This window comes from Pleurodeles waltl, chromosome 11 (assembly GCF_031143425.1).
Source record: "Pleurodeles waltl isolate 20211129_DDA chromosome 11, aPleWal1.hap1.20221129, whole genome shotgun sequence".
Lineage (NCBI taxonomy): Eukaryota > Metazoa > Chordata > Amphibia > Caudata > Salamandridae > Pleurodeles > Pleurodeles waltl.
Window position 1 is genome coordinate 362,757,851 of NC_090450.1, and position 25,120 is coordinate 362,782,970.

Below are 25,120 nucleotides of genomic sequence, written 5' to 3' on the forward strand. Positions count from 1 at the left end.
ATCAAGGCGGCTTCACCATGTAGCAAATCATTTTCTTCTCACTCATAAACTGCTCCACATATCAAGACTATGACTCCATCTCAGCTGTAGCCCTTATACTATAAGCACCACACAAGTGGGTCCAAGCACACCTTAGAAGGAAACTGCTCTCACCCAGGAACATTGCAACATCAACCAATGTCAACGTGCAAGTTTATTTTTGAAGAAAAGAGTATTAGCAATATGCTTCAGGAAAACTGATGTGTGACATTCTGTCACCCAATAAACTGAATTTTTTTATTCATATTTACTTTTCAGCCCTCTAAGACCTCCACGACGCCATTTCCCTCGAGTCATGCCACTTTCCAAACCAGGTATGAAATTTCCTTTCTGTCTTCTAGTTTAAACAGTGTGCCTCGTCTTGAAGGTATAATTACAACAAGCAATGACAATGGCAAAAGTCTAGCTTTGCCAATTCTTGTTTGCTTCCACTGTTTGTTTTACCAATGTGGCACAATCATAGGCAAAGCCACTACATGGTGGGCATGTAAATACAACATGGTGGCCTTTGTGGGCAATACAGAAAAATACTGTTCCAAGATAGCAATGTTATTTTCTATTCTTCAAAGATGGCCGCCTCTTTGCATCTAGACAAAGCATGGTGGCCATTTTTAGAACTATAGAAAATAGTATGTCAAGATGGTCGACTGCAACAATTGCCAGAGATTGCAGTGCGATTTTATAACCACTGGAAAAGCCTATAGTGGCTAATAGTGTCCAGCGCATATCAGGCAGTGAGGGTCTTGGGGGAGGAAGTGGAAGAGAAAGGTGGGGGAGGTTAGGGGAGAGCGCGAAAGGGTCAATGTGAGAAAGTAGCCTCTTTCTAGCCTTGTTACCCCCACTAAGGGCCTGTTTGTGAGTGTATGTCAGGGTGTTTTCACTGTCTCACTGGTATCCTGCTTGCCAGGGCTCAGTGCTCATAGTGAAAACCCTATGTTTTCAGTATGTTTGTTATGTGTCACTGGGACCCTGCTAGTCAGGACCCCAGTGCTCATAAGTTTGTGGCCTATATGTATGTGTTCCCTGTGTGGTGCCTAACTGTCTCACTGAGGCTCTGCTAACCAGAACCTCAGTGGTTATGCTCTCTCATTTCTTTAAAATTGTCACTAACAGGCTAGTGACCAATTTTACCAATTTACATTGGCTTACTGGAACACCCTTATAATTCCCTAGTATATGGTACTGAGGTACCCAGGGTATTGGGGTTCCAGGAGATCCCTATGGGCTGCAGCATTTCTTTTGCCACCCATAGGGAGCTCTGACAATTCTTACACAGGCCTGCCACTGCAGCCTGAGTGAAATAACGTCCACGTTATTTCACAGCCATTTTACACTGCACTTAAGTAACTTATAAGTCACCTATATGTCTAACCTTTACCTGGTAAAGGTTAGGTGCAAAGTTACTTAGTGTGAGGGCACCCTGGCACTAGCCAAGGTGCCCCCACATTGTTCAGAGCCAATTCCCTGAACTTTGTGAGTGCGGGGACACCATTACACGCGTGCACTACATATAGGTCACTACCTATATGTAGCTTCACAATGGTAACTCCGAATATGGCCATGTAACATGTCTAAGATCATGGAATTGCCCCCTCTATGCCATCCTGGCATTATTGGGACAATTCCATGACCCCAGTGGTCTGTAGCACAGACCCTGGTACTGCCAAACTGCCTTTTCTGGGGTTTCACTGCAGCTGCTGCTGCTGCCAACCCCTCAGACAGGTTTCTGCCCCCCTGGGGTCAAGCCAGGCTTGTCCCAGGATGGCAGAACAAAGGACTTCCTCTGAGAGAGGGTGTGACACCCTCTCCCTTTGGAAAATGGTGTGAAGGCAGGGGAGGAGTAGCCTCCCCCAGCCTCTGGAAATGCTTTCTTGGGCACAGATGTGCCCAATTCTGCATAAGCCAGTCTACACCGGTTCAGGGGACCCCTTAGCCCTGCTCTGGCGCAAAATTGGACAAAGGAAAGGGGAGTGACCACTCCCCTGACCTGCACCTCCCCTGGGAGGTGTCCAGAGCTCCTCCAGTGTGCTCCAGACCTCTGCCATCTTGGAAACAGAGGTGCTGCTGGCACACTGGACTGCTCTGAGTGGCCAGTGCCACCAGGTGACGTCAGAGACTCCTTCTGATAGGCTCCTTCAGGTGTTAGTAGCCTATCCTCTCTCCTAGGTAGCCAAACCCTCTTTTCTGGCTATTTAGGGTCTCTGTCTCTGGGGAACTTTAGATAACGAATGCAAGAGCTCATCCGAGTTCCTCTGCATCTCTCTCTTCACCTTCTGCCAAGGAATCGACTGCTGACCGCGCTGGAAGCCTGCAAACCTGCAACATAGTAGCAAAGACGACTACTGCAACTCTGTAACGCTGATCCTGCCGTCTTCTCGACTGTTTTCCTGCTTGTGCATGCTGTGGGGGTAGCCTGCCTCCTCTCTGCACCAGAAGCTCCGAAGAAATCTCCCGTGGGTCGACAGAATCTTCCCCCTGCAACCGCAGGCACCAAAAAGCTGCATTACCGGTCCCTTGGGTCTCCTCTCAGCACGACGAGCGAGGTCCCTCGAATCCAGCGACTCTGTCCAAGTGACCCCCACAGTCCAGTGACTCTTCAGTCCAAGTTTGGTGGAGGTAAGTCCTTGCCTCACCTCGCTGGGCTGCATTGCTGGGAACCGCGACTTTTGCAGCTACTCCGGCCCCTGTGCACTTCCGGCGGAAATCCTTTGTGCACAGCCAAGCCTGGGTCCACGGCACTCTAACCTGCATTGCACGACTTTCTAAGTTGGTCTCCGGCGACGTGGGACTCCTTTGTGCGACTTCGGGTGAGCACCGTTTCACGCATCCTCGTAGTGCCTGTTTCTGGCACTTCTCCGGGTGCTACCTGCTGCTGAGAGGGCTCCTTGTCTTGCTCGACGTCCCCTCTCTCTCCTGGTCCAATTTGCGACCTCCTGGTCCCTCCAGGGCCACAGCAGCGTCCAAAAACGCTAACCGCACGATTTGCAGCTAGCAAGGCTTGTTGCCATTCTTTCGGCGGGAAAACATTTCTGCACGACTCTCCACGGCGAGAGAGATCCGTCCACAAAAGGGGAAGTCTCTAGCCCTTTTCGTTCCTGCAGAAACCTCAGCTTCTTCTGTCCAGTAGAAGCTTCTTTGCACCCGCAGCTGGCATTTCCTGGGCATTTGCCCATCTCCGACTTGCTTGTGACTTTTGGACTTGGTCCCCTTGTTCCACAGGTACCCTAGATTGGAAATCCACAGTTGTTGCATTGTTGGTTTGTGTCTTTCCTGCATTATTCCTCTAACACGACTTCTTTGTCCTTAGGGGAACTTTAGTGCACTTTGCACTCTCTTTTCAGGGTCTTGGGGAGGGTTATTTTTCTAACTCTCACTATTTTCTAATAGTCCCAGCGACCCTCTACAAGGTCACATAGGTTTGGGGTCTATTCGTGGTTCGCATTCCACTTTTGGAGTATATGGTTTGTGTTGCCCCTATCCCTATGTTTCCCCATTGCATCCTATTGTAACTATACATTGTTTGCACTGTTTTCTAAGACTATACTGCATATTTTTGCTATTGTGTATATATATCTTGTGTATATTTCCTATCCTCTCACTGAGGGTACACTCTAAGATACTTTGGCATATTGTCATAAAAATAAAGTACCTTTATTTTTAGTATAACTGTGTATTGTGTTTTCTTATGATATTGTGCATATGACACTAAGTGGTACTGTAGTAGCTTCACACGTCTCCTAGTTCAGCCTAATCTGCTCTGCTAAGCTACCATTATCTATCAGCCTAAGCTGCTAGACACCCTATACACTAATAAGGGATAACTGGGCCTGGTGCAAGGTGCAAGTACCCCTTGGGACTCACTACAAGCCAGTCCAGCCTCCTACAGTCAATAGTTGCTTTGTGTTGGCTAAGAAAGTAGTCAGAGGGTGGGGTAGAGAGCAGCAAGGAGGAAAGTAATGAGAGTAAGATGTAAGCACATTTTTCATCCTTCACAGGAATCAAACACTTCACCGAGGTCGACAGACCTTTAGAACCAGAAAGAGTGTGGTGAACCATAAACACATTTACATTAACACCACTCAAACAATTTAGACACCATGACCTATGTGGCCACAGCAGGAAAACTCCAATCAGGAATAAAGTTCAAAGCTTTATTTTACAACGACAAAGTTAGAGTCATGAAGTCAATGCACAAAATCAAACTGTAAAAGTATATAATCACTATAGGTTGTCCAAAGCGGCAAAACTAGTTCAAACCAGTTAGCATTAACACTACTAGACATTCAAAAAGAATCAATCATATCAATGCAATTATCTGAGACACAGAAACATACCTCAGGTCAGATTGTATCAACATTTGTCTATTTCAAAGGAGCAGAGTATGCAAATTTGGGCTGGTCATAGGTTCCCCTACAGCTAACTAAATTAGGAAATGCATGTGTGGTGACAAACACGTGGACAAAAATCATTGAGATAAATACATCTTGGACTTCAGAATACCACTTAGAAAAATAAAAAGTGAGTGTCAGTATGATAGATATAATTCTAGAAAAAGAGACATGTACAGGGGTAATCAGCAGAGAGATATATACCTCTACAAGGGACAGCATTCAAGGATTCTTCATTAGCAAAGCATCTAGACCAGCAGCAAAGTCCAGAAAGGCATGTCATCAGGGAAGGTGCAGAGAGAGAATCTGGGGTCAAGCCTCTCTCAAACATTTGAAGTCCATCCATATTAAGACACACAATTTACTCTGATTTGTTAATTCAGTAGCCTTACATCATGCAAAAGGAGCATCATCCAATCAAAAAGTCAATAAAATGTCAGGTTGCAACAGTCCGTTAATTTCCCATGTTGAGTCTGACATCATCTCCTCTTTTGTGTGACTCCAATTAGTTTGAAACATTTTGTATTTGTTTGCAACAATCCAGTTTCTTCCCAGGGTATATGATATGATCATCTCTGTTCCTTATGAATCTAAACAGTTTAATACAAAAGGTATCTCAAGAACAATTGGAGACAGTTCTTTTACAATTGAACAATAGGCTTTTGCAAATGGGACTTTGCTTCTCATGAGAGAGAATCTGAAAGAAAGATTCACATTACGAAAAATAATGATTCATCATTTTTACATGACTGCAACACATGAGCTCTGTAGGCCTAAATAATGCTAACACAATGAATATAAAATGCATTCAAAATATTTGTTAATAAAACGCACATAACATGCGACTTGTACATTCGGCATTACCAATATACCATCAGAATGAGTAAAACATGTCATTATAAATTCTAAAACTTTGTTAATGCTTCACATTAGGTATAACAGCAAAGTACATTATTCTCATTTGCACAGAAATTTAAACTCATAAATCACACATTAAACATTAGAAAACCAATACTGTTTTGATACTAGCAGTTCGTCTAAAGAAGTGGTTCCCAACCTGTGGTCCGAGGACCCCTGGGGGTCCGCGAAGCCTCCTCAGGGGGTCTGCGACGGCTCAGAAAATTAGATAATATTGACAGATTAGGTCCCCAGTGTAGGAGGCTGGCCTGGCTTGTAGTGGGTACCAGAGGTACTTACACCTTGTGCCAGGTCCAGTTATCCCTTATTAGTGTAGAAGAGGTGTTTCTAGCAGCTTAGGCTGATAGGAGTTAGCTATAGCAGAGCAGCATAGGCTCAACTAGGAGACATACAAAGCTCCTACCACACCACTGGTGTCATATGCACAATATCATAAGAAAACACAATACACAGATATACTAAAAATAAAGGTACTTTATTTTTATGACAATATGCCAAAAGTATCTCAGAGAGTACCCTCAGTATGAGGATGCCAAATATACACTAGATATATGTACACAATACCAAAAATATGCAGTAATAGCAAAAGGAAGGAATGCCAGCATTGTAAAGTTACAATAGATTGCAATAGGAGCACATAAGTATAGGTGCAACACAAACCATATACTCCAAAAGTGGAATGCGAACCACGAATGGACCCCAAACCTATGTGAGCTTGAGGAGGGTCGCTGGGGCTGTAAGAAAACAGTGAGGGTTAGAAAAATAGCCCACCCCAAGACCCTGTAAGGTAGGTGTAAAGTGCACCTGCAACCCCCAGAGAGCACAGAAGTCGTGATAGGAGATTCTGCAAGGAAAATCAACACCAGCAATGCAACAACAGTGGATTTCCGGACCTGAGTACCTGTAAGACAAGGGGACCAAGTCCAAGAGTCACGACAGTGTGGAGAGTGGGCAGGAGCCCAGGAAATGCCAGCTGAGGGTGCAAGGAAGCTGCCACCGGATGGAAGAAGCTTGGTGTTTTGCAAGAACGAAGAGGACTAAGAACTTCCCCTTTGGAGGATGGATGTCCCACGTCGAGAAGAAGCTTGCAGAGGTGTTCCCATGCAGAAAGACTGCAAACAAGCCTTGCTAGCTGCAAGGTTTGCGGTTAGGGTTTTTGGATGCTGTTGTGGCCCAGGAAAGACCAGGATGTCGCCACTTGGATGAGAAGACAGAGGGGGCACCCAGCAAGTCAGGGAGCCCTCACAGAAGCAGGCAGCACTCGCAGGAGTACCAGATCAGGCACTTAGAAGAGGAGTGAACTGGAGTCCACCCGAAGTCAGAAAAGGGAGTCCCACGATGCCGGAGGACAACTCAGAAGGTTGTGCACTGCAGGTTAGAGTGTCGGGGACCCAGGCTTGGCTGTGCATGAAGGAAATCCTGGAAGAGTGCACAGGAGCCGGAGCAGCTGCAAATCATGCAGTACCCAGCAATGCAGTCTAGCGTGGGGAGGCAAGGACTTACCTCCACCAAACTTAGATTGAAGAGTCACTGGACTGTGGTAGTCACTTGGACAGAGTTGCTGAGTTCCAGGGACCATGCTCGTCATGCTGAGAGGGGACCCAGAGGACCGGTGATGCAGTCTTTTGTTGCCTGCGGTTGCAGGGGGAAGATTCAGTCGACCCACAGGAGATTTCTTCAGAGCTCCTGGTGCAAGAAGGAGGCAGGCTACCCCCAGAGCATGCACCACCAGGAAACAGGCAAGAAAGCCGGCAGGATGAAGCGATACAAGGTTGCAGTAGTCATCTTTGCTACTTTGTTGCGGTTTTGCAGGCGTCCTGAGCAATCAGCGGTCGATCCTTTGGCAGAAGGTGAAGAGGGAGATGCAGAGGAACTCTGGTGAGCTCTTGAATTCGGTATCTGAAGAATTCCCCAAAGCAGAGACCCTAAATAGCCAGAAAGGGAGGTTTGGCTACCTAGGAAGGAGGACAGGCTAGTAATAAAGGTAAGAGCCTATCAGAAGGAGTCTCTGACGTCACCTGATGGCACTGGCCACTAAGAGCAGTCCAGTGTGCCAGCAACACCACTGTTTCCAAGATGGCAGAGGTCTGGGGCACACTGGAGGAGCTCTGGGCACCTCCCCTGGGAGGTGCAGGTCAGGGGAGGGGTCACTCCCCTTTCCTTTGTCCAGTTTCGTGCCAGAGCAGGGCTGGGGGATCCCTAAACCGGTGTAGACTGGCTTATGCAGAGATCGGCAGCATCTGTGCCCATCAAAGCATTTCCAGAGGCTTGGGGATGCTACTCCTCCCCAGCCATCACACCTATTTCCAAAGGGAGAGGGTGTCACACCCTCTCTCAGAGGAAATCCTTTGTTCTGCCTTCCTGGGCCAGGGCTGCCTGTACCCCAGGAGGGTAGAAACCTGTCTGAGGGGTTGGCAGAAGCAGCAGCTGCAATGAAGAACCCAGAAAGGCAGTTTGGCAGTACCCGGGTTCTGTGCTACAGACCCGGGGGATCATGGAGTTGTCTCCCCAATGCCAGAATGGCATTGGGGTGACAATTCCATGATCTTAAACATGTTACATGGCCATGTTCGGAGTTACCATTGTGACGCTATACATAGGTAGTGACCTATGTATAGTGCACGCGTGTAATGGTGTCCTCGCACTCACAAAGTCTGGGGAATTTGCCCTGAACGATGTGGGGGCACCTTGGCTAGTGCCAGGGTGCCCACACACTAAGTAACTTTGCACCCAACCTTCACCAGGTGAAGGTTAGACATGTAGGTGACTTATAAATTACTTTAGTGCAGTGGTAAATGGCTGTGAAATAATGTGGACGTTATTTCACTCAGGCTGCAGTGGCAGGCCTGTGTAAGAATAGTCCGATCTCCCTATGGGTGGCAAAAGAAATGCTGCAGCCCATAGGGATCTCCTGGAACCCCAATACCCTGGGTACCTCAGTACCATATACTAGGGAATTATAAGGGTGTTCCAATATGCCAATGTGAATTGGTAAATTTAGTCACTAGCCTGTTAGTGACAAATTTGGAAAGCAGGGAGAGCATAACCACTGAGGTTCTGATTAGCAGAGCCTCAGTGAGACAGTTAGTCGTCACACAGGGAACACATACAGGGCACACATATGAGCACTGGGGCCCTGCCTGGCAGGGTCCCAGTGACACATAGACTAAAACAACATATATACAGTGAAATATGGGGGTAACATGCCAGGCAAGATGGTACTTTCCTACAGAAGGGAATGCCCAGTCACTGTGCCACTGGACTCAAGGTAGCCTGGCTGATGAAGGGTGATACCCTGAAACTGGCCCCAGAATGCTTGTTTCCGGTCCAGGGAGGACCTGGCCTGGCAGTTCGGGCTGGACTGTTCCCATGAGAAACAGGGTCAAGGCTGATTTGCATATGGCTGGGTCCAAACTGGGGTGACATGGTGAGCAAAAGAACAATGGATTAAACCCAGATCTGTGACTGGGGGTGAGTATTTGCATTGTTCAGCACTCCGTCCATCATCCTTTTCTGTTTACCGAGCAAGTGGTAAACACTATCTTCCCTAGAAGAGTTCCCTTGTCTCTTCCAACAAAGCATATATCCATTCATCCTTTGGCCCGCCCATCCACCCATTGATATCCACCATTTCACCTTCACACTTTGTCATTCATTCATTTTATATTCTTTCTCTGTTCCATCCATCCTTTGGCCATTCCATCCAGCGTTCCAATCCATCCATCTATTCACCCATACATCCATCATTTAACTGATCCATACATTTCATCCACCAATCAATCCTTTTGTCCATCCATACTCTGAGATTTCCATTACCTCTGCCGTTCACACATCCATCCACCTATCCATTCATGCATGCTTTTACTCATTGATGCGTTTACCTACTCATCTACCTATCCTATCACCATTTCTACTTTTCTTTCACCTTTCCTTCTGTTCAGCCTTCCATCATTTTTTCCCCTTTTCTGTCCAACCATCTTTTTTTTAGGTCGAGCATAGCAGCGGGCAAGTGCTGCTTTTCCCCACGGGTAGTTATCTATTTGGGCTTTTAACCACGCCCACTTCATGCCCATCATGTTGGCTTGTTCATGGGCTTGCCCTTCAAAAATCCTTAGTTATAATTGGCAAATGCTTTACTTTTGTCCCTCCTTGGAGCGGTTTGGTTACCGCCTTGGCCATCAACCCTGTTACATGGCTAATTGCACTTTTGCCAATTCCTTTGGCTGCGAGCTAACTTCTTTTTCCTTTTGTGTGTCTCCTTTACACTCATGCTCATGGAGGCCATCTGCTCGCTTATGTGAAACTGTTTTACTTTTCATTTTCAATTTAAGTGGCAAGAAAGTCCGGTTAGGAGTTTGCAACGCCAATAGCTCTAACTCGAGCAAATGCGAGACCCATTGCATTGAAATGTCGGCGTACGTCAGCTAGAGGGTAGGGGCACATATAGCGAGTGAGCTTCTCTCAGTGAGGGGATGAAACGGTCCCTCGGTTAATCGCTTGTGTGTTTTTAAAATGTTTAGATTTATCTGCCAGTATCATTATCGGAACCTATTTCTGCTGGAGATTTGTGATTCATTTTGCTTTCCTCTGGTGCAGTGAGATTGCTCGTTTCTTAATCCTCGTGTTCCTTCTGTAGGTAGTTGAGAACAGAAAACCCGTGTGCGCGTCTGGTGTTTTTGTTCCTTTCAGACCCCAGTGCGGAAACTATTTTAATCGTTGTACAATTGTGAATACAATGTTCTTTTATGCCTGATGTTTTTTAATGTATTTCCGTGAGACCCCCCACTCCCCCCCCCCCCTCCCCCACCCCAGGACTCTGTTTTTGTGCTTTTTGAGCTTTTAGGATACCCAAACTTGAGTGCTCGTTTTGCTCGTCGAAGATTTTTCTTGGCACCATGATCTCATGTCGCTCCGCAGCACGACACACGATTGTGCTAAACGTCCAAAATTGTTCTCTTCTAAGTGCAGGAAGCGTGCAGTTTGTACTGTTATTCAGTACCTTGCTCTCTAGGAGGGAGACGCCAGTCGTTCGCACAGCAAAAGGGTTCCGATTTCAGTGACTTGAATCACCTCCCCTCTCCTAAACGTAACAGACACATAAGTGCTTAATTTGTGCTTGTTGTTTCTGGTGCTGAGTACCGGCACTTATTTTTGAGGGCCGGAGCTTAGTCTTGTGCCTCAAGTATTTTCTGCGAGCAAAAAACACGTTTGGGAGGAAGAGAAAAACGAAAAAGGTCACTATGAGAGAAAGCAGAAAGCTGCAGGTGTGAACTGAAGGGGCAGGGGGTGAATGTAAATGGATTAATGAGACCCGAGATGGCTTCAGGATAAAGCTGCCTTAGTGTTCCTTGTTCGCACATTTAATTGCAGCAGCTGCGTGTTTAAGAGGAGGGCTTTGGGCACCGGCGCCTTTTTATTTACAACACACGAGGAATGGTTTGAAAAAATAACAATGACAGAGCCCCCACCCTCCTTTATAATGTGCCTCTTCAACAATTGTTAAGTCTGTATCTCTGAGCGTTAAATAGAGCAATACTTGCTATTCCAGAGCTACAGCCTGTGTGCGCAATGTTTAATTTCAATAGATTAAAACTTCTGTCTGTGCTCTTCAGAATAATTTTATTGTGCTAAAGATCTTCTCTCTGAAGTTTCTCTGCTGGCAGCTCTGTGGCCAGCCATGTAAATTCCCCTCAAAGTCTGATTTGTACACTCCACTGCACTTGGAACAACTGCAGATATGTATTCTGTTCAGGTCCACGATTTATTTATCCAAGAACACCTTCTAGTATTTCATCACTGTTTCTATTTCTGTACTTAAGACAGCTTGATAGTAATCATTGAGGTCTGAGCAGAGCTTAGCTACCAGTGGTGTAGCCAGTACAATGCACCGGGCCCCAGAGGTTTGAGTGGGCCCAGCTACCGCAGGCCCTTCGAGCAATAAGAGGACACCTAATTAATCATGCTGGAGTCACGAAGGTGAACGAATATTAAGAAGATTTTTTTCCTGCCACATTTGCTATGCGTTCTAACAGAGGTACAATCTGGTTATTTTAACATGGAGACCGATGTTTACTTTTCTTTCTCTTATGGCAAAGTATGAGGCTTTTTGAAGGTGCAATATGTGGCATTCTTGCTGATATGGAAGAAAAGGCTGTATGATGTACTATTCTTCTAGCACAACATTACAATACCCTATACATGAACAGTACAAATATTTCAGAATAAATAAACATTTAAGAAAGCACAAATTAAGCCTTTCGAACACCGAAGTGTAATGAAACAATTATTTAAATAGGATCAAAACATATCAAGACAATTCACTTGGTGTTGCACAAATGGCAAATAATTGGTGAACCAAGTTTCCACACATCATTTGTGTGCAGTATAGTTTTATCAGAAAATCTGTATGTCTGTGCATATTTAGCAGTCATTTCAGTGGAAAATGTGTTGTCCGTTCATGACAGTGGCTACCACACAGTGCTTTAGTAATGTATTTATGATATTGAACTCCTGAATGTAACACCAGCTACACACTACACCCTTTCCACTCTTGCTGAATGAGTATGGCTCCTTTGAGATGCTTGTTACTTGTGTGATGCTTGGATTTTTCAGAATCCTTATGAGTTTAGAGTTGTAACATTGATGGCAGCACCTCTAGTCTGAAAATGTTTCCAGCACCGCTGCCTGCTAGAGCCACAGGAGCTCTTATATCACTGGGAGCTTGCTGTTAACTCCATCCATTTCCCTTAGCTGCAGGAGTCAGACTGTGTGCAGCAGAATCTACTGAAGCACTGGCATTGCGAGGGCCTTATTGTTCGCACACTGAATGGCCGAGCAGTGTACATGCACACTTTTGTAAATGCAGAGTGCTCCATTCTGCCCTGGATGCCTGATACCAGCAGAGGTCAAAGAAGAAGTAATGCCCATGCTGCTGGGTGGCTTATGAAGAGTAGACAATCGCAGAAATCACTACATTCAGCATCACAGGGGGAGGGCAAAAAAGGGCAGTTAGTAAAAAACATAGACTTACTTGGGACAGAGATGGAATCTGGAAAATTCATGATTTGAGTGTTGTTTGTTTCATTTTATGCAAACAAGTGCACAGGTAACTTGAAAACAACTTTTTGGTGTCGCAAATGTACAATTCTTCGTCATTAAAATCAGGAATAGGAATAGTTATCTTCCTAAGACCTGTGGAAACCAGCCAGAATATCAGAAAACAAGATGTTGCACCCCACAGGGAGATACTTAAAAACGTGGGACTTGAGTGACCGTTATACACAGTATTGTAGCAGAGATGGGCGAGCCAACAAATTAACTGGGAAAGCTGATCCAAGAGCCTGTCATGGCTCTAAGAGTCCATGCACAAGCTAAGCGATTGGAACATTTGGCATGGAAATCATGCAACAGATATAATTTAAAAAATATGATAAATTGTCTTCAAAACTAAAAAATAAAAGTATGGTTCTTTGTCAAACATTTTTAGTACTTCAGGTAATATCACTACATTCAGAGGCATTTTTTAAAAGTGGTAGTTTTTAAACATGAACTTAGAAACACTCATACCCCTCCACTCCCACTCCGACAAATATACCTAAACACCTATAATAAGGCTAGATAGTTATGACGTGCACCCTTTATGTGGGCTGTATTCTTATTTTACACAGAGCAACATACAGTCCATTAACTCAAACATGAGAGATTTTAGTACAACACGTATCCTCACATATTTCAAGGTTTTTCTCCTATGCAGTAATGAAAAAGTAGGAGGCACATTAAAATAAAGTGATTGACTAGGATCACACAATCTGTTCAAGTGGCCAAGCCAGGATTTATCCTGGGTTTTGTGGTTTCACATTGTGTAATTCGGCTACTAAATGCGTATCCCTTTCTCGCTCCTGTTTGACATTCAGAGTTTGATGGCTTGTCTTTCATTCTTGGTGCATGAGTTTAAAGAGTTAGCCACAAGAAAGCTCTGCTCATTTTGGGCTCCAGGGTTCAAGAGGACCTTGAGCCGAACCAGATTCTAGCCTCTGGCTCAGCCGCCCGTACACTTTATTCTGGGCAATCTCTGCCTGAAATTATGTTGGATTCCGCTGCCAGTGTAATGCTTGTTTTTTGTGTAAGCATATCTTAGCTTACTCTTCTGATCACCATCTTGTAACTGTTGCAGGTGCTAGGCCTGAAAATGTATAAGGCACTACTCGCTCTAGGGGCTAAATATATGGTTCCATTACATTACTTTGTGCCATTCTATTTTCATATAGTTATGCCCTCTAGGGGCTAATTATATGGTTACATGACCATGTTTCTTACAAATGATATTTGTATTGTGGTGACCTCTAGGGGCTGTTCTGAGCATTACAGTCAACATACTACAATATTTGCTGCACTCAGTCATCCTATACTTCTTTGCAGGGCATTCTTTTACAAATAATTGTTGCTCATAACTCAGCCTGCGGCGGTCCTAGGACAATTAGACCACCTTCAAAACTTTCACCACATCCTGCTCTTTCTGTCTAGATCATCTATGGGTCCCCACACTAGGTTAGTGGGGATCCCAAGATACACCCTCTCCCCATTCAGTGTCTTTTTAATTACCATGGCTGGAACTTTTGTTTTACAGCTGAGAGTATTTGTTTTTTAAGGGTCTTGTTTATAATATCATTACAGTAGGCCTGCTATTACTGAAAATGTGAAATGCACTATATCCTCTAACCCTCTAGGAACTAAATATATGGTTACACTGTAATACTTTGTCATTTTCTTTTCATGTGGTTATGGCTAACTATGTTTCTTCCAAATGCTAGTTTCACTGTAGTGTTCTCTAGGGATCGTCCTGAGCAGTATAGTCTAATGCCAAACGTTTATTTCTGACAAAGGTTTTTATTGGGTTTATATGATAATTGTATATGCTTTATTAATCTCTCCTTAATGTAATTATAACCATGGTTCAGGTCAATTTAACATTCTTATTACACTATGACTGTTTGAACACTCTTGAGATGTTTGGGCGACCCCTCCACTTTATTTCTCTTGTTACTCCTCCTTGGCTGTTTTGTTTTGAGGAATTGTGTTAGCCAGCTAGCAACTCTGTTGGTGGGGTGGTGAAAGTGGTATTCTCTTGGAATTAGCATGGCAGATTAAAATTGGGATGCTAAATGGCAACATTGTCTTTTTTGCTGCAGATAGAGGAAGAAAGTAAAAGGTAGTGCTTTAGTTATATGCAGGGCCACTGGAATTATGTGGCAGGAAAAGACCAAATTATGAGGCAGGGGTGACCAATTTATTTGGCAGGAAAAGTCCAGTTATGAATTTACAACGCCAACAGCTATCACTCAAGCACATGCGAGACCCATTGCATTACAAATGCTTGTCTTCCTTGTAGCGTTAATTACAAGCTTTTGTCTGCCGAGTTGCAGACAGAAGATGCCCATAAACAACCCCATCCCCACTGTAGTTGCTGAAGCTGAGGCCCCTGAGCAGCAGTTTCAGGGCAGCTGAGGAACACGTGAAAAGAGGCAGAAGTGGGTCGTGTCAGTTAACTGTCCCTGGGGACAACAGCAGCAAGCTCGCCTGTTTCGTAACATTTGGTATGCTAATCCTATGTTGTAGAAAGTACCATCTTCCTTGGCATGTTACCCGCATTTTTACCTGTATGTCAGTATGTTTTTGCCTGTCTCACTGGGATCCTGCTGGTCAGGACCCAGTGCTCATAGTTTATGGCCTAATGTGTGTGTATGTATAGTGCTTGACTGTGTCACTGAGGCTAAGCTGTTCAGAACCTCAGTGCTTATGCTCTCTCTGCTTTTACATTTGTCACTGTAGGCTAGTGACATCATTTACCAATTTCGATTTGGCACACTCGACCCCCCCTTATGAGTCACTAGTATTTGGTACCTAGGTACCCAGGGCATTGGGGTTCCAGGAGATCCCTATGGGCTGTAGCATTTCTTTTTACCACCCATAAGGAGCTCAGACAAACCCTTCCATGGGACTGCCACTGCAGCTTGCCTGAAATAGTGCACACACTATTTCACGCCATTTCCACTCCACTTAAGTAACGTATAAGTCACCTATATGTCTAACCTTCATCTGCTGAAGGTTAGGTGCAAAGTTACTAAGTGTGAGGGCACCCTTGCGCAAGCAAAGGTGCCCCCACCTAGTTCAGGGCCATTTCCCAAGACTTTGTGAGTGCGGGGATGCCATTACACGCATACACTACATATAGATCAATACCTATATGTAGCTTCACAATGGTAACTCCGAATATGGCCATGTAAGGTGTCTAAGATCATGGAATTGTCTCCGCCATTTCAAATCTGGTATTAGGGAGCCAATTCCATGCATCCTGGGGGCTCTACTATTGACCACCAGTACTGCCAAACCAGCTCTCGGAGGCTTGCACTGCAGCTACAGCTGCTGCCACCTCACAGACAGGGTTATGCCCTCCTGGGGTCTCAGCAGCTCAGTCCCTGGAAGGCAGAACAAAGCCTTTCCTCTGACAGCAGGGTGTTACACCCTCTCCCTTTGGAAATAGGTGTTAAAGGCTTGGGAGAGGTAGCCTCCCTCAGCCTCTGGAAATGTTTTGAAGGGCACAGATGGTGCCCTCCTTGCATAAGCCAGTCTACACCGGTTCAAGGACCCCTTGTCCCCTGCTCTGGCGTGAAACTGGACAAAGGAAAGGGGAGTGACCACTCCCCTGTACATCATCACCCTAGGGGAGGTGCCCAGAGCTCCTCAAGTGTGTCCCAGCCATCTTGCTTTGCAAGGTGTGGGGGCATTCTGGAGGGCTCTGAGTGGCCAGTGCCAGCAGGTGACATCAGAGACCCCTCCTGATAGGTCCTTACCTGATAAGGTAGCCAATCCCCCTCTCGGGGCTATTTAGGGTCTCTCCTGTGGGTTCCCATCAGATTCTACTTGCAAGTTTCCAGTAGGAATCCTCTGCAACTACTACTTCATCCTCTGACCTCAAATCAACCGCAGCCTATCCCAGGAACTGCTGAAACTTCAGCTCCAGCCAGCAACTGCAACAGTTTCCACAGTGTGCACGCTCAGAGGACTCCATGTCTTCATCCTGCACCAGAAGGACCGAAGAAGTCTCCCGTGGGGTGCCAGAGTCACTCCCCTGCTCTCGCAAACTTCCTTCGGGCACAGCCTGGCCCAGGTACCCAGAACTCTATCCTGCGGCGCTCAACTCGCTGAGTTAAACTCCAGCGGCGTGGAACCCTTCTTTGTAGTGCTGCACCAGCCATGTTTTGCACCTCCTTTGTCCCCGTGTCCTGGGACTCCCGTGGGTGTTGTCTGGCATCCTGAGGGCTCTCTAAAGTGCTGAGAGCCCCCTCTTCCTCCTCACACAGAATTGAGGACCCCAGGTTCCTCCTGGGTCAAGCCAGCGCCATTTTGATGCAAAATGCAACTTTGTCGTAACCAAGGCTTGATGGGTCCTTCCATCACGAAATCACATCTGCATCCATCTTCACTTCGTGGGACAATCATTTCATCACACAGGAACCCACTGGCGTCTTCCAAATGGGCATTTCTGCAGTCTTCTTCCAACCGGGGACTCTTCTTTTGCACCCTATTCTGGGTTGGCAGGGGCTCCTGTCTTTCCTAGAACTTCTTTCGACTTCTGTATTTGGTCCCCTTCTTTTGCAGGTCTTCAGGTCCAGGAATCCAGCAGTTGTTGTTTGCAGACTTGGTTGGTTATTGCAGTAATTCCAATCACGAGGTGTAGTGTGTCCTAAGGTAACTTGCAGTACTTTACTCCGGCTTTTCTGGGCTCTGGGGTGGGGTCATTTACTTACCTTTACTGTATTCTTACTCTCCGAGCAATTCTGCACACACTACACTTGTCTAGGGGGGAATTAGTGACTCCCATTCCACTTTCTTAGTATATGGTTTGTGTTGCCCCTAGACCTATTTTCTCCCATAGCATTCTATAGCATTTCCTATTGTTTGCAATAGCCTATGCCTAATTACTTACCTTATTTTGGTGTCTAGTGTATATATTGTGTATAATACGTACCTCCATAAGGAGTATTGCCTTTAACATATTTTTGGCACTGTTTCACCCAAATGAACTACCTTTATTTTTGGTAACACGGAGTATTGTCTTTACTTGTGTATAAGTACTGTGTAACTTTAAGTGGTTTTGCATGAGCTTTGCATGTCTCCTAGTTCAGCCTAAGCTGCTCTGCTATAGCTACCTCTATCAGCCTAAGCTGCTAGAACACTAAATCATGTCACTAATAAGGGATAACTGGACCTGGTATAAGGTGTAAGTACCCAAGGTACCCAGTACAAACCAGGCCAGCCTCCTACAGATGCCCACCCTTATGGGTGAGCAGGCATGGCCAACTGGGTGGAGAGCGACAGGGAGGGTGGTGATAGAACTGGGGTGGTGGACAAGGATTGTACAGGAGTAGGTCCATAAGGGTCCACCACCACTAGGGAGTTGCCACAGGAGGTAGAATCCAATGATGTGGATGTAGATCCGGTCTCCTCTGTGGCACTACCCTCACCCTCCGGGCCACTGGGTCCCTCAGTGTCAGTGGTCGTATGACTGGAGGTACCGTGGTCCTGTGCATCCCTACTTGGTTGTGGACTGTCTCTCTTTTTTGCCTGGGCTGATGCTGAAAATACAAAGAGAAAAAGGGTCATCATATGTTCCTGATCACACTTAAATAACAGCTGTGATTAGCAAACATTGCCAACAGGGCTAGCAAACCCCAGCAACAAAATAATTAAAAGTGCCTCCTACATGTATCATTCCATAGGAATGCATGCCATCTGAACTGTCAACAGATGCCCTCAGGAAAATCAGGATCTCAGACAACTACAATTGCATGGCTGAAGTTATGCAGTCTCAGTAACCATTGAATAAGTATGGGACCACATCACCTTCAATGCTGTGCCTCATGGAACATACCTCGGTTACCTCTTGTCATACAATAGTAGGCCATTTCCCACAGATCCCACACAAGGAGATGCACACATCTCTTTGCCATATATACAATAACACATCAAAAAGAAATGATGCCCCTAAAACCTGCCATGTTGCTGATAACAATACAGTAGCCTGGAGAAGGTGAAATGGAAATACTCATGCCACACTGGAAACATATCAACAATGCACACTTCACCATGTGACATTTGTCCTAATGAAGTCATGGAGGTAGTACTAATGTTGCTCAGATATGCTACACATTTGGCATGGAAATGTACACTGGAGACAAAATTTGCAAAATGTCTGAGAGATCTGTCTCTAAAATCTACAACACAATGAATTAGCAAGACCCCAGGAAATGATCACAGGTGCCTATCCCCCCTTACAATGACATACTCTGGTTGCATCAGTAGATGCCATTGGTCCTTTGTATGTTACAGAGGCCCATAGATTTGCAAATAGATGTAGAAGACCCCCAACATGTTTTGTCACTTGGAAGCTACATCTCCGTCCCCATTTTGGTCCTGCAGACCCAGATTTCTGTAGATGAATGGTTGGACCCAACCACATATGATTCCAACATAACTGCAAATCACTCCATGATGCATGCCTACAGTCAGGTAATAAACCTACACCATTACGTATGTGCAGTGCACCTTTCCACATGATGCCACACCAATGGCATGGAAATGCACATTGTGGGTATAAGCTCTAGTCCTATCCACCATGTTCCTCATTGATACTGCAGTTGTACAAGCCAAATGACATGCTATGACGGGTGAGGGCATGTGCGAACCAGCAATCAATGGTGACACACTCCTGTCTGTGGCACCACATGGAATGTAGCCCCATTGCAAATGTCCTGTTCCAAACACAGGTTGGCATGCACTGTATGTGAGGGAATACAGAAATTATCCCATGAACCCAGGTAAACCTAGCATGAAACAGCAGTGCACACATTTTTTCAAGAGTAAGGGACACATTCTAATATGTAGGCACAAGGAATGTTGATAACAGTGATGGCGCATAAATCATGTCAATGGACATTCCCCACTTACCAAGGGAAAGTTCTGCTCTGTAGCTGACCCAAAGAACAATGTATGATCTGTCACGTGTATGATGGCCACCTTCACAGGACAGACAGTAGTGAGGCAACAGCACTCATCACACACTGAAGACTGGGGGGCAGATGCCAATTTACTCACTTGACCAGACAAATGGCTGAAGATATTTATCAATCACTTCTTTTTCTTTGAATGATGAGTAGTGGTCTGTAGGGTAGAAGTTACACCCACAAACACAACAAACATTACTTGATTGATCAATATACACAGTCAAGAGTTGTACCTGGAGAGCAACTTGTTTGTGGAGAACACACATTTGTGTCCCAGGTCTTTGGGCAAATAGGCAAGGCACATCAGTATGCACCACATTACCTGTCTAAACAGTTACTCATCTACTGTGTCACACATGGCTCTTCCCTAATCATCAGAGTGAGATGTCAGAACTTAATACATTAACTTGGCTATGTGACAGGCAGGAATATGCCCTGTACTCACACCCTTGTGGCTGTTGTGTTCCCATCAAATGCCCATCAAAGTCCAAGTACGCCACTGCCAGAATGCTGGCCATTAGGGGGGTCATGGCCTGACAAACGCCCCATCCCACATTGGGAGGACAGCCCCAGCTGGACCTCCGCGATCTTCCAAGCCCAGCATCTTGGGTCCTCCCACCTCTTGCGACAGTGGGTGCTACCTCGGCTGTGGACCCCCAGGGTCTGAAACTTCCAGGGGATGGCTCTTCATATTTCCTTCTTCTGATGGGTGTTTATCTGTGTGGATGCAAGAGACAAATCAAGCGATTACAATCAAAACTTTTTGCCAAAATGGTTGTGTCATACAGGTCAGAAACACAAAGCAAACAATTGTCAATTTGTCAATACACCACACCTGCAAAGCACACATTCCAGTAAGTTCCGGGACATGACTACACACTTTTGTGTCCATCTTCAGACTAACCCACTACCCTGCTCATGACCTATAATGACTAAGCAAGCCTTACATCAGGTAGCCCAGGCTCCAGCAACATGTACTGTTATGTAAGCCACAATAAAACACTACACACATATGAGTCTTCTGAAGGGTAAATTCCGTAGGGCTGACTGGACTAACACATTAATGTCTGTGAGACTGACTCACTGCATACAGTCCCTAAAGGCAACTTCCATAGTACAGACTTCACCCTTGCACTTGAGTGACAATGAAGGGTTAGCATGGTGGGTATAGAGAGTGTCTTCCATCTGCATGTGTGGACATGTGGCCTACCAAATGCAGACTCATGCCACTTCAGGGGGGTCTGTAGCATGTATGTGTACCACAGGGCACTCCTTTGGACATATGTGTCCAAAATACAGAGGTGGTATTGAACATACAAAGGTGTGCATTGTACAATTTCTGCTATTTGACCAAGCTACTGAGTCACATGTCATGGCCTCCCAGGAACCTACACACTGTCTGCACTATAGTTCTGTCACTTGTGCAATAAGGCTGTATAGGACAAGTTTGACATATGTGAATGTGACAACAGAGCTGTGGGAGTAAGGGACCTGTCATGAGTCAAAGACACACACACATTGACAATGATGCAAATTGCACCTATGGACTAGTTCAGGGATGTACCTCTGTATCCATTCCTAATGTAGTAAATGCACTGACGCATTCAGGGAAAGTTCTCCCACTAGGGCATCATATTGGCCACATGACAGGATCTACTTGTGTACAGTGAGAGGGCACAGTGCCACGGTTGCATAGCCAAGGTGACTCTCCCACAGCCTGGACTATGTCCCATACTTGGAGATACATTTTACAGACCCTCGCCTCTGCAAACTGAGCATACAGAACCTGCATGACACTCACATTTCCATTACTTCCATGCAAGACAGTTCATCATGTGCCCATAAACAATGTAGTTTGTGCTTTGTGTGGCATCCTAAAGGGAAAAGGGAGTCATGATATGCCTTCCAAACAACAGTATTTCAAGGCCAGATGTGGGTTGAAATGTCTGTGGAACTATCCACATTGCTTACAAAATCCTAAAATGACTCACACAAGATGCATACACAGCTCGCGCTGTCATGCACATACATGCTGTGTAACATTTACAACCATCATAAAGAAAGAAATGTCATCGGATGGCAGTAATATCTCCCTGCCTAGTTATGTGCATCCAACCTTAGAAGGATCTAGGACCCCAAAAACACATCACAATGTTATTGAACACAGCATATAGTACTGTTCACCAATACCCGCACCATGTACATCCCATTGATGCCACATAGACTGCAACAACAGGCATGCAAGAAGTCCAACTGGCGCACACGGGGAAACATTGTGGCCTGTGAGGAGGGAAATGATTGTGTTGAACAGAGTCAATTGTGCATATAAGGTACTGACCTGCTCCTCTGGTGAGTCATAGATCTGTCCATGTAGGTGAAGGATCTCATTTACAAGTCTCGCCAGCTCCTCTGGAGAGAAGGCAAGGGCCATATCACCAGCTGGATGTGGCATGATAGCTCCCAGAGGCGGCACACAGCAGCTCAAGTAGAAGAGATGTTGCTGGCAGCAGTGTCCGGAGTCAAGTGGGTGAATTTGCACTACATGGCAGTCACGTCTGCCACCTACACAGTCATCACTGCTGAAGGGACCAGCCATTGGGCCGTGACTGCCACAGGCAACAACGTTAGCCTATGGCTATGTATGCCATGGTTGGAACGGCCTACCGTGTCGATGACTTCCACCGGCGGTCATGGGAGGTTTCTAACATCCAGTGGAGTAGGTCAGACATCCACCATTTTGGTGGGTAAAAATACTGTATATGGCTTTGTAAACTGCATCACACATAATTATATGTGCAGGGTCATCAAAAACATCCTTATTATGTCTTGTTATGCAGGTCCTACTACAAAAACAATGTACTGTGTTGCAGGGCACAGATGGCATATGATGACGGTGCATGGCTCATCACCACCAAGGATAGTTTTTGGCGGTTGAAAAATGCAGTCACATTTTGAGGGGCAATTGCTGTAGCATATATTTGGGCATTGCAGAAATCCATGTTGTAGACACGTGTGGACAACCATTGGGGTCACATGTGACCCTTGTGTAGTTGTCAGCTGGGATGTGTACTGTGTGTTATGTCTATCTGTCAAGACGGGCCACTCACCTGAAAAGCAGGATGTCTGCAGGGGCGAAGGTATGCACTCAACATCCTTGAAACTGAAACTCTCTTTCTGATATGGGCACAAGAGCGGTAGAAGAACACCGGGATGCTCCAGCACTTTTCTTGGATAATAATAACTGTTGGCACAACTACCAACACTGTATTACCAAAAGCCCAAACTGAGTACCATAACAATAAGTACTGCGACACTAGGGCTGGCTTCACAGAGATTCACTGTTGCACACTACAATTAGAACTGTGGCTGCACTTATCATGCACAAGAAACACAAACAAGGTAATTAATTATATCACATATAACTTTCCTGCATGCATAGGGCTAAACTAAAAGGAACAAAAACAATCCAAGAAATACAAATGTCCACTCTGGGTTTAAACAGTTAGGGTGGCACAGTTTGGTTTGGTTTCACTGTGTGTGTAAAAAACACTTCAAAAGCAAATTCCTCAAACCTAAAACACAAGCATGAATGACATAATTTAAATCCAAGAGTTATGCTATTAGAGAAAGAAAAGTCATATGAATGCTTTTTTTAAATTGCACTGTCACTTTTTGTAGTACTTAAGCTCAGGCAGATTTCCTGAAACACATTTAGGCAAGTAACTACAATAATAATGTAGAATGTTCAGAAATGCATTTGTCTCTTCAAGATAAGCACTCTACCAAAATACGAGGTCTGAAATACACCAGCTGTTCTATGAAAGCACGGCACTCAAAGAACAAACTTTGTTGGAGGAATGCCTGGTGTCAGCTGGTAGAAGCACAAAGAAAAGAATTGCCTCAAAAGTCCTGAATACGAGGATGACATCAGGGGTTGGACTGCCAAATCAGATGCTGAGATCAGGAAGCAACCTTGGGGATTCCTGACACTATCCAGTCAGAAATGCTTTGACACAGGATATTGTTGGCATACATCACACATGTTGCTGTGGACACCCTGACCAATGTTCCAAATCGTGTCTTGTCACACATAGGTACCCTGGGAGAGGGAGGATGCGACAACCTCCTATCTACCGTCCACTGCCAGACTTTAAGACCATGGAAGAATGCCACATCATACAGCTGTACCGTCTCAATAGGCAAGCAATAAGACTTACGTTGTCAGAGCAAGATCTGATGCCAGCTAACAGTAATCCAACCTGCATACCACCCATTGTACAAGTCATGTCAGCATTGCGCTTCCTGTTCACAGGTCCTTACAACGTACAGTGGTCCTATTGTTGTGTAGTCATTTTAGTTATAGCTCCATGCACGTTAGTTTAATACACTAGGCCGCTGAGCACTTTGACCTAGATATATTTTATTCAGCTTTGTATTGTTATTTTTACAATAACCAGTTTTACAGTCTTGTTTTATTTTCATCTATCTAACTGTTTTGCTCACCCCAGCACTGTGTTCTCAAACAAGACATTCTTGATCACTTTGTGCTTCAGTCAAGGCTACAGTTTGGTACATTACTGGTGAACGTTGTAGAAGTTTAGTCACCAACATTCCTAGAAAATACACATCCTTACGTAGGGACATTTTCTTAGAACATCAGCTGTGTTATTATAAAAACACTTCTTAGTCCCATTACACGTTAAGAGCGAGATTCCAGCCAGGGAACCACGACTGTATGCTGATTGCTGAATGCTTGGCTGAGATGCTAATGCAGACTACAGGCCTTTGCTCAGGTTATGAGGGTTGATGTCCTCCCGGGGGAACCTGAAAGGCAGAATTAGAGCTTAACATGCTGTGCTCAGATTATGAGTTGGATAGGAAATAGTCCATAGATTCTAGTGACAATATGATAGCGTTATTCTTATGCTTCACTCTCCCCGTCACTATTTTAATATTGTCATGTTGTGTCGCCCTGGTTTTTGCAACTCACGCTTTGCTATCTAAAATGCAATAGTTTTATTAAATCAGCCTTTAAAACTCATACTGCTTCTTAAGGTCATTTATATATGAGACCGAATTGTGAATGAGAGAACCGGATGCGACCTGAGTGACCATGACTTCCCTGAGAAGTATGATCTGTAATGCGCTTGGCTGCCCAATCATCTCTATCTCTTGGTAGAGATGAGGCACTGCTAGTTAGCCGGAGCAAAACCAGGATTTAGAGCGACAGGTGTCACCTGCAGTGGATCAGACTCAGTCTCCCACACCATGGACGATCTTGCTGCTCAAAATCCAGTAGTCTCATTAGAATAATGAGAGCCTATGCAACACTATATGTTTGCATGCCCCAATCTATGATCAGTATGGTGTTGAAGGATTTCCTCTCAGCAATGTTGAAAAACATTGACAGCTATATCATGTTCCCTCGACGTGAGGATTTAGCCAATGTGAAGGTTGAATTCTATAGGTTTGCCTGCCTCCCACATGTGGTGGAGCCATTGATGGCACACATGTTGGCTTGGTGCCACTGCAGGCCAATGAACAAGTCTTTCGCATTAGATAGAACTTCCATTCAATCAACGTGCAAGCTGTCTGTTGGTGGATCTCTACATCTCAAATGTGTGTGTCGGTTATCCTGGATCAGCCCATGATTCCTTCATAATGCAGAACAGCACCATTTCCCAGATGTCACAAGTGCACCAAGAGAGGGCC

At 45.2% G+C, this 25,120-nt stretch overlaps 1 protein-coding gene across 3 annotated transcripts in view; it reads left to right on the forward strand.

The window, feature by feature from the left end:
- Positions 1 to 25,120, forward strand: part of KIF1A (kinesin family member 1A) — a 3,950,406-nt gene that overhangs the window by 1,904,719 nt on the left and 2,020,567 nt on the right. For all 3 annotated transcript variants that reach the window (XM_069213666.1, XM_069213667.1, XM_069213668.1), the window contains exon 33: positions 298 to 353. In XM_069213666.1, the coding sequence (XP_069069767.1) occupies positions 298 to 353 (56 nt within the window). The remainder of the gene's footprint in view (positions 1 to 297; positions 354 to 25,120) is intronic.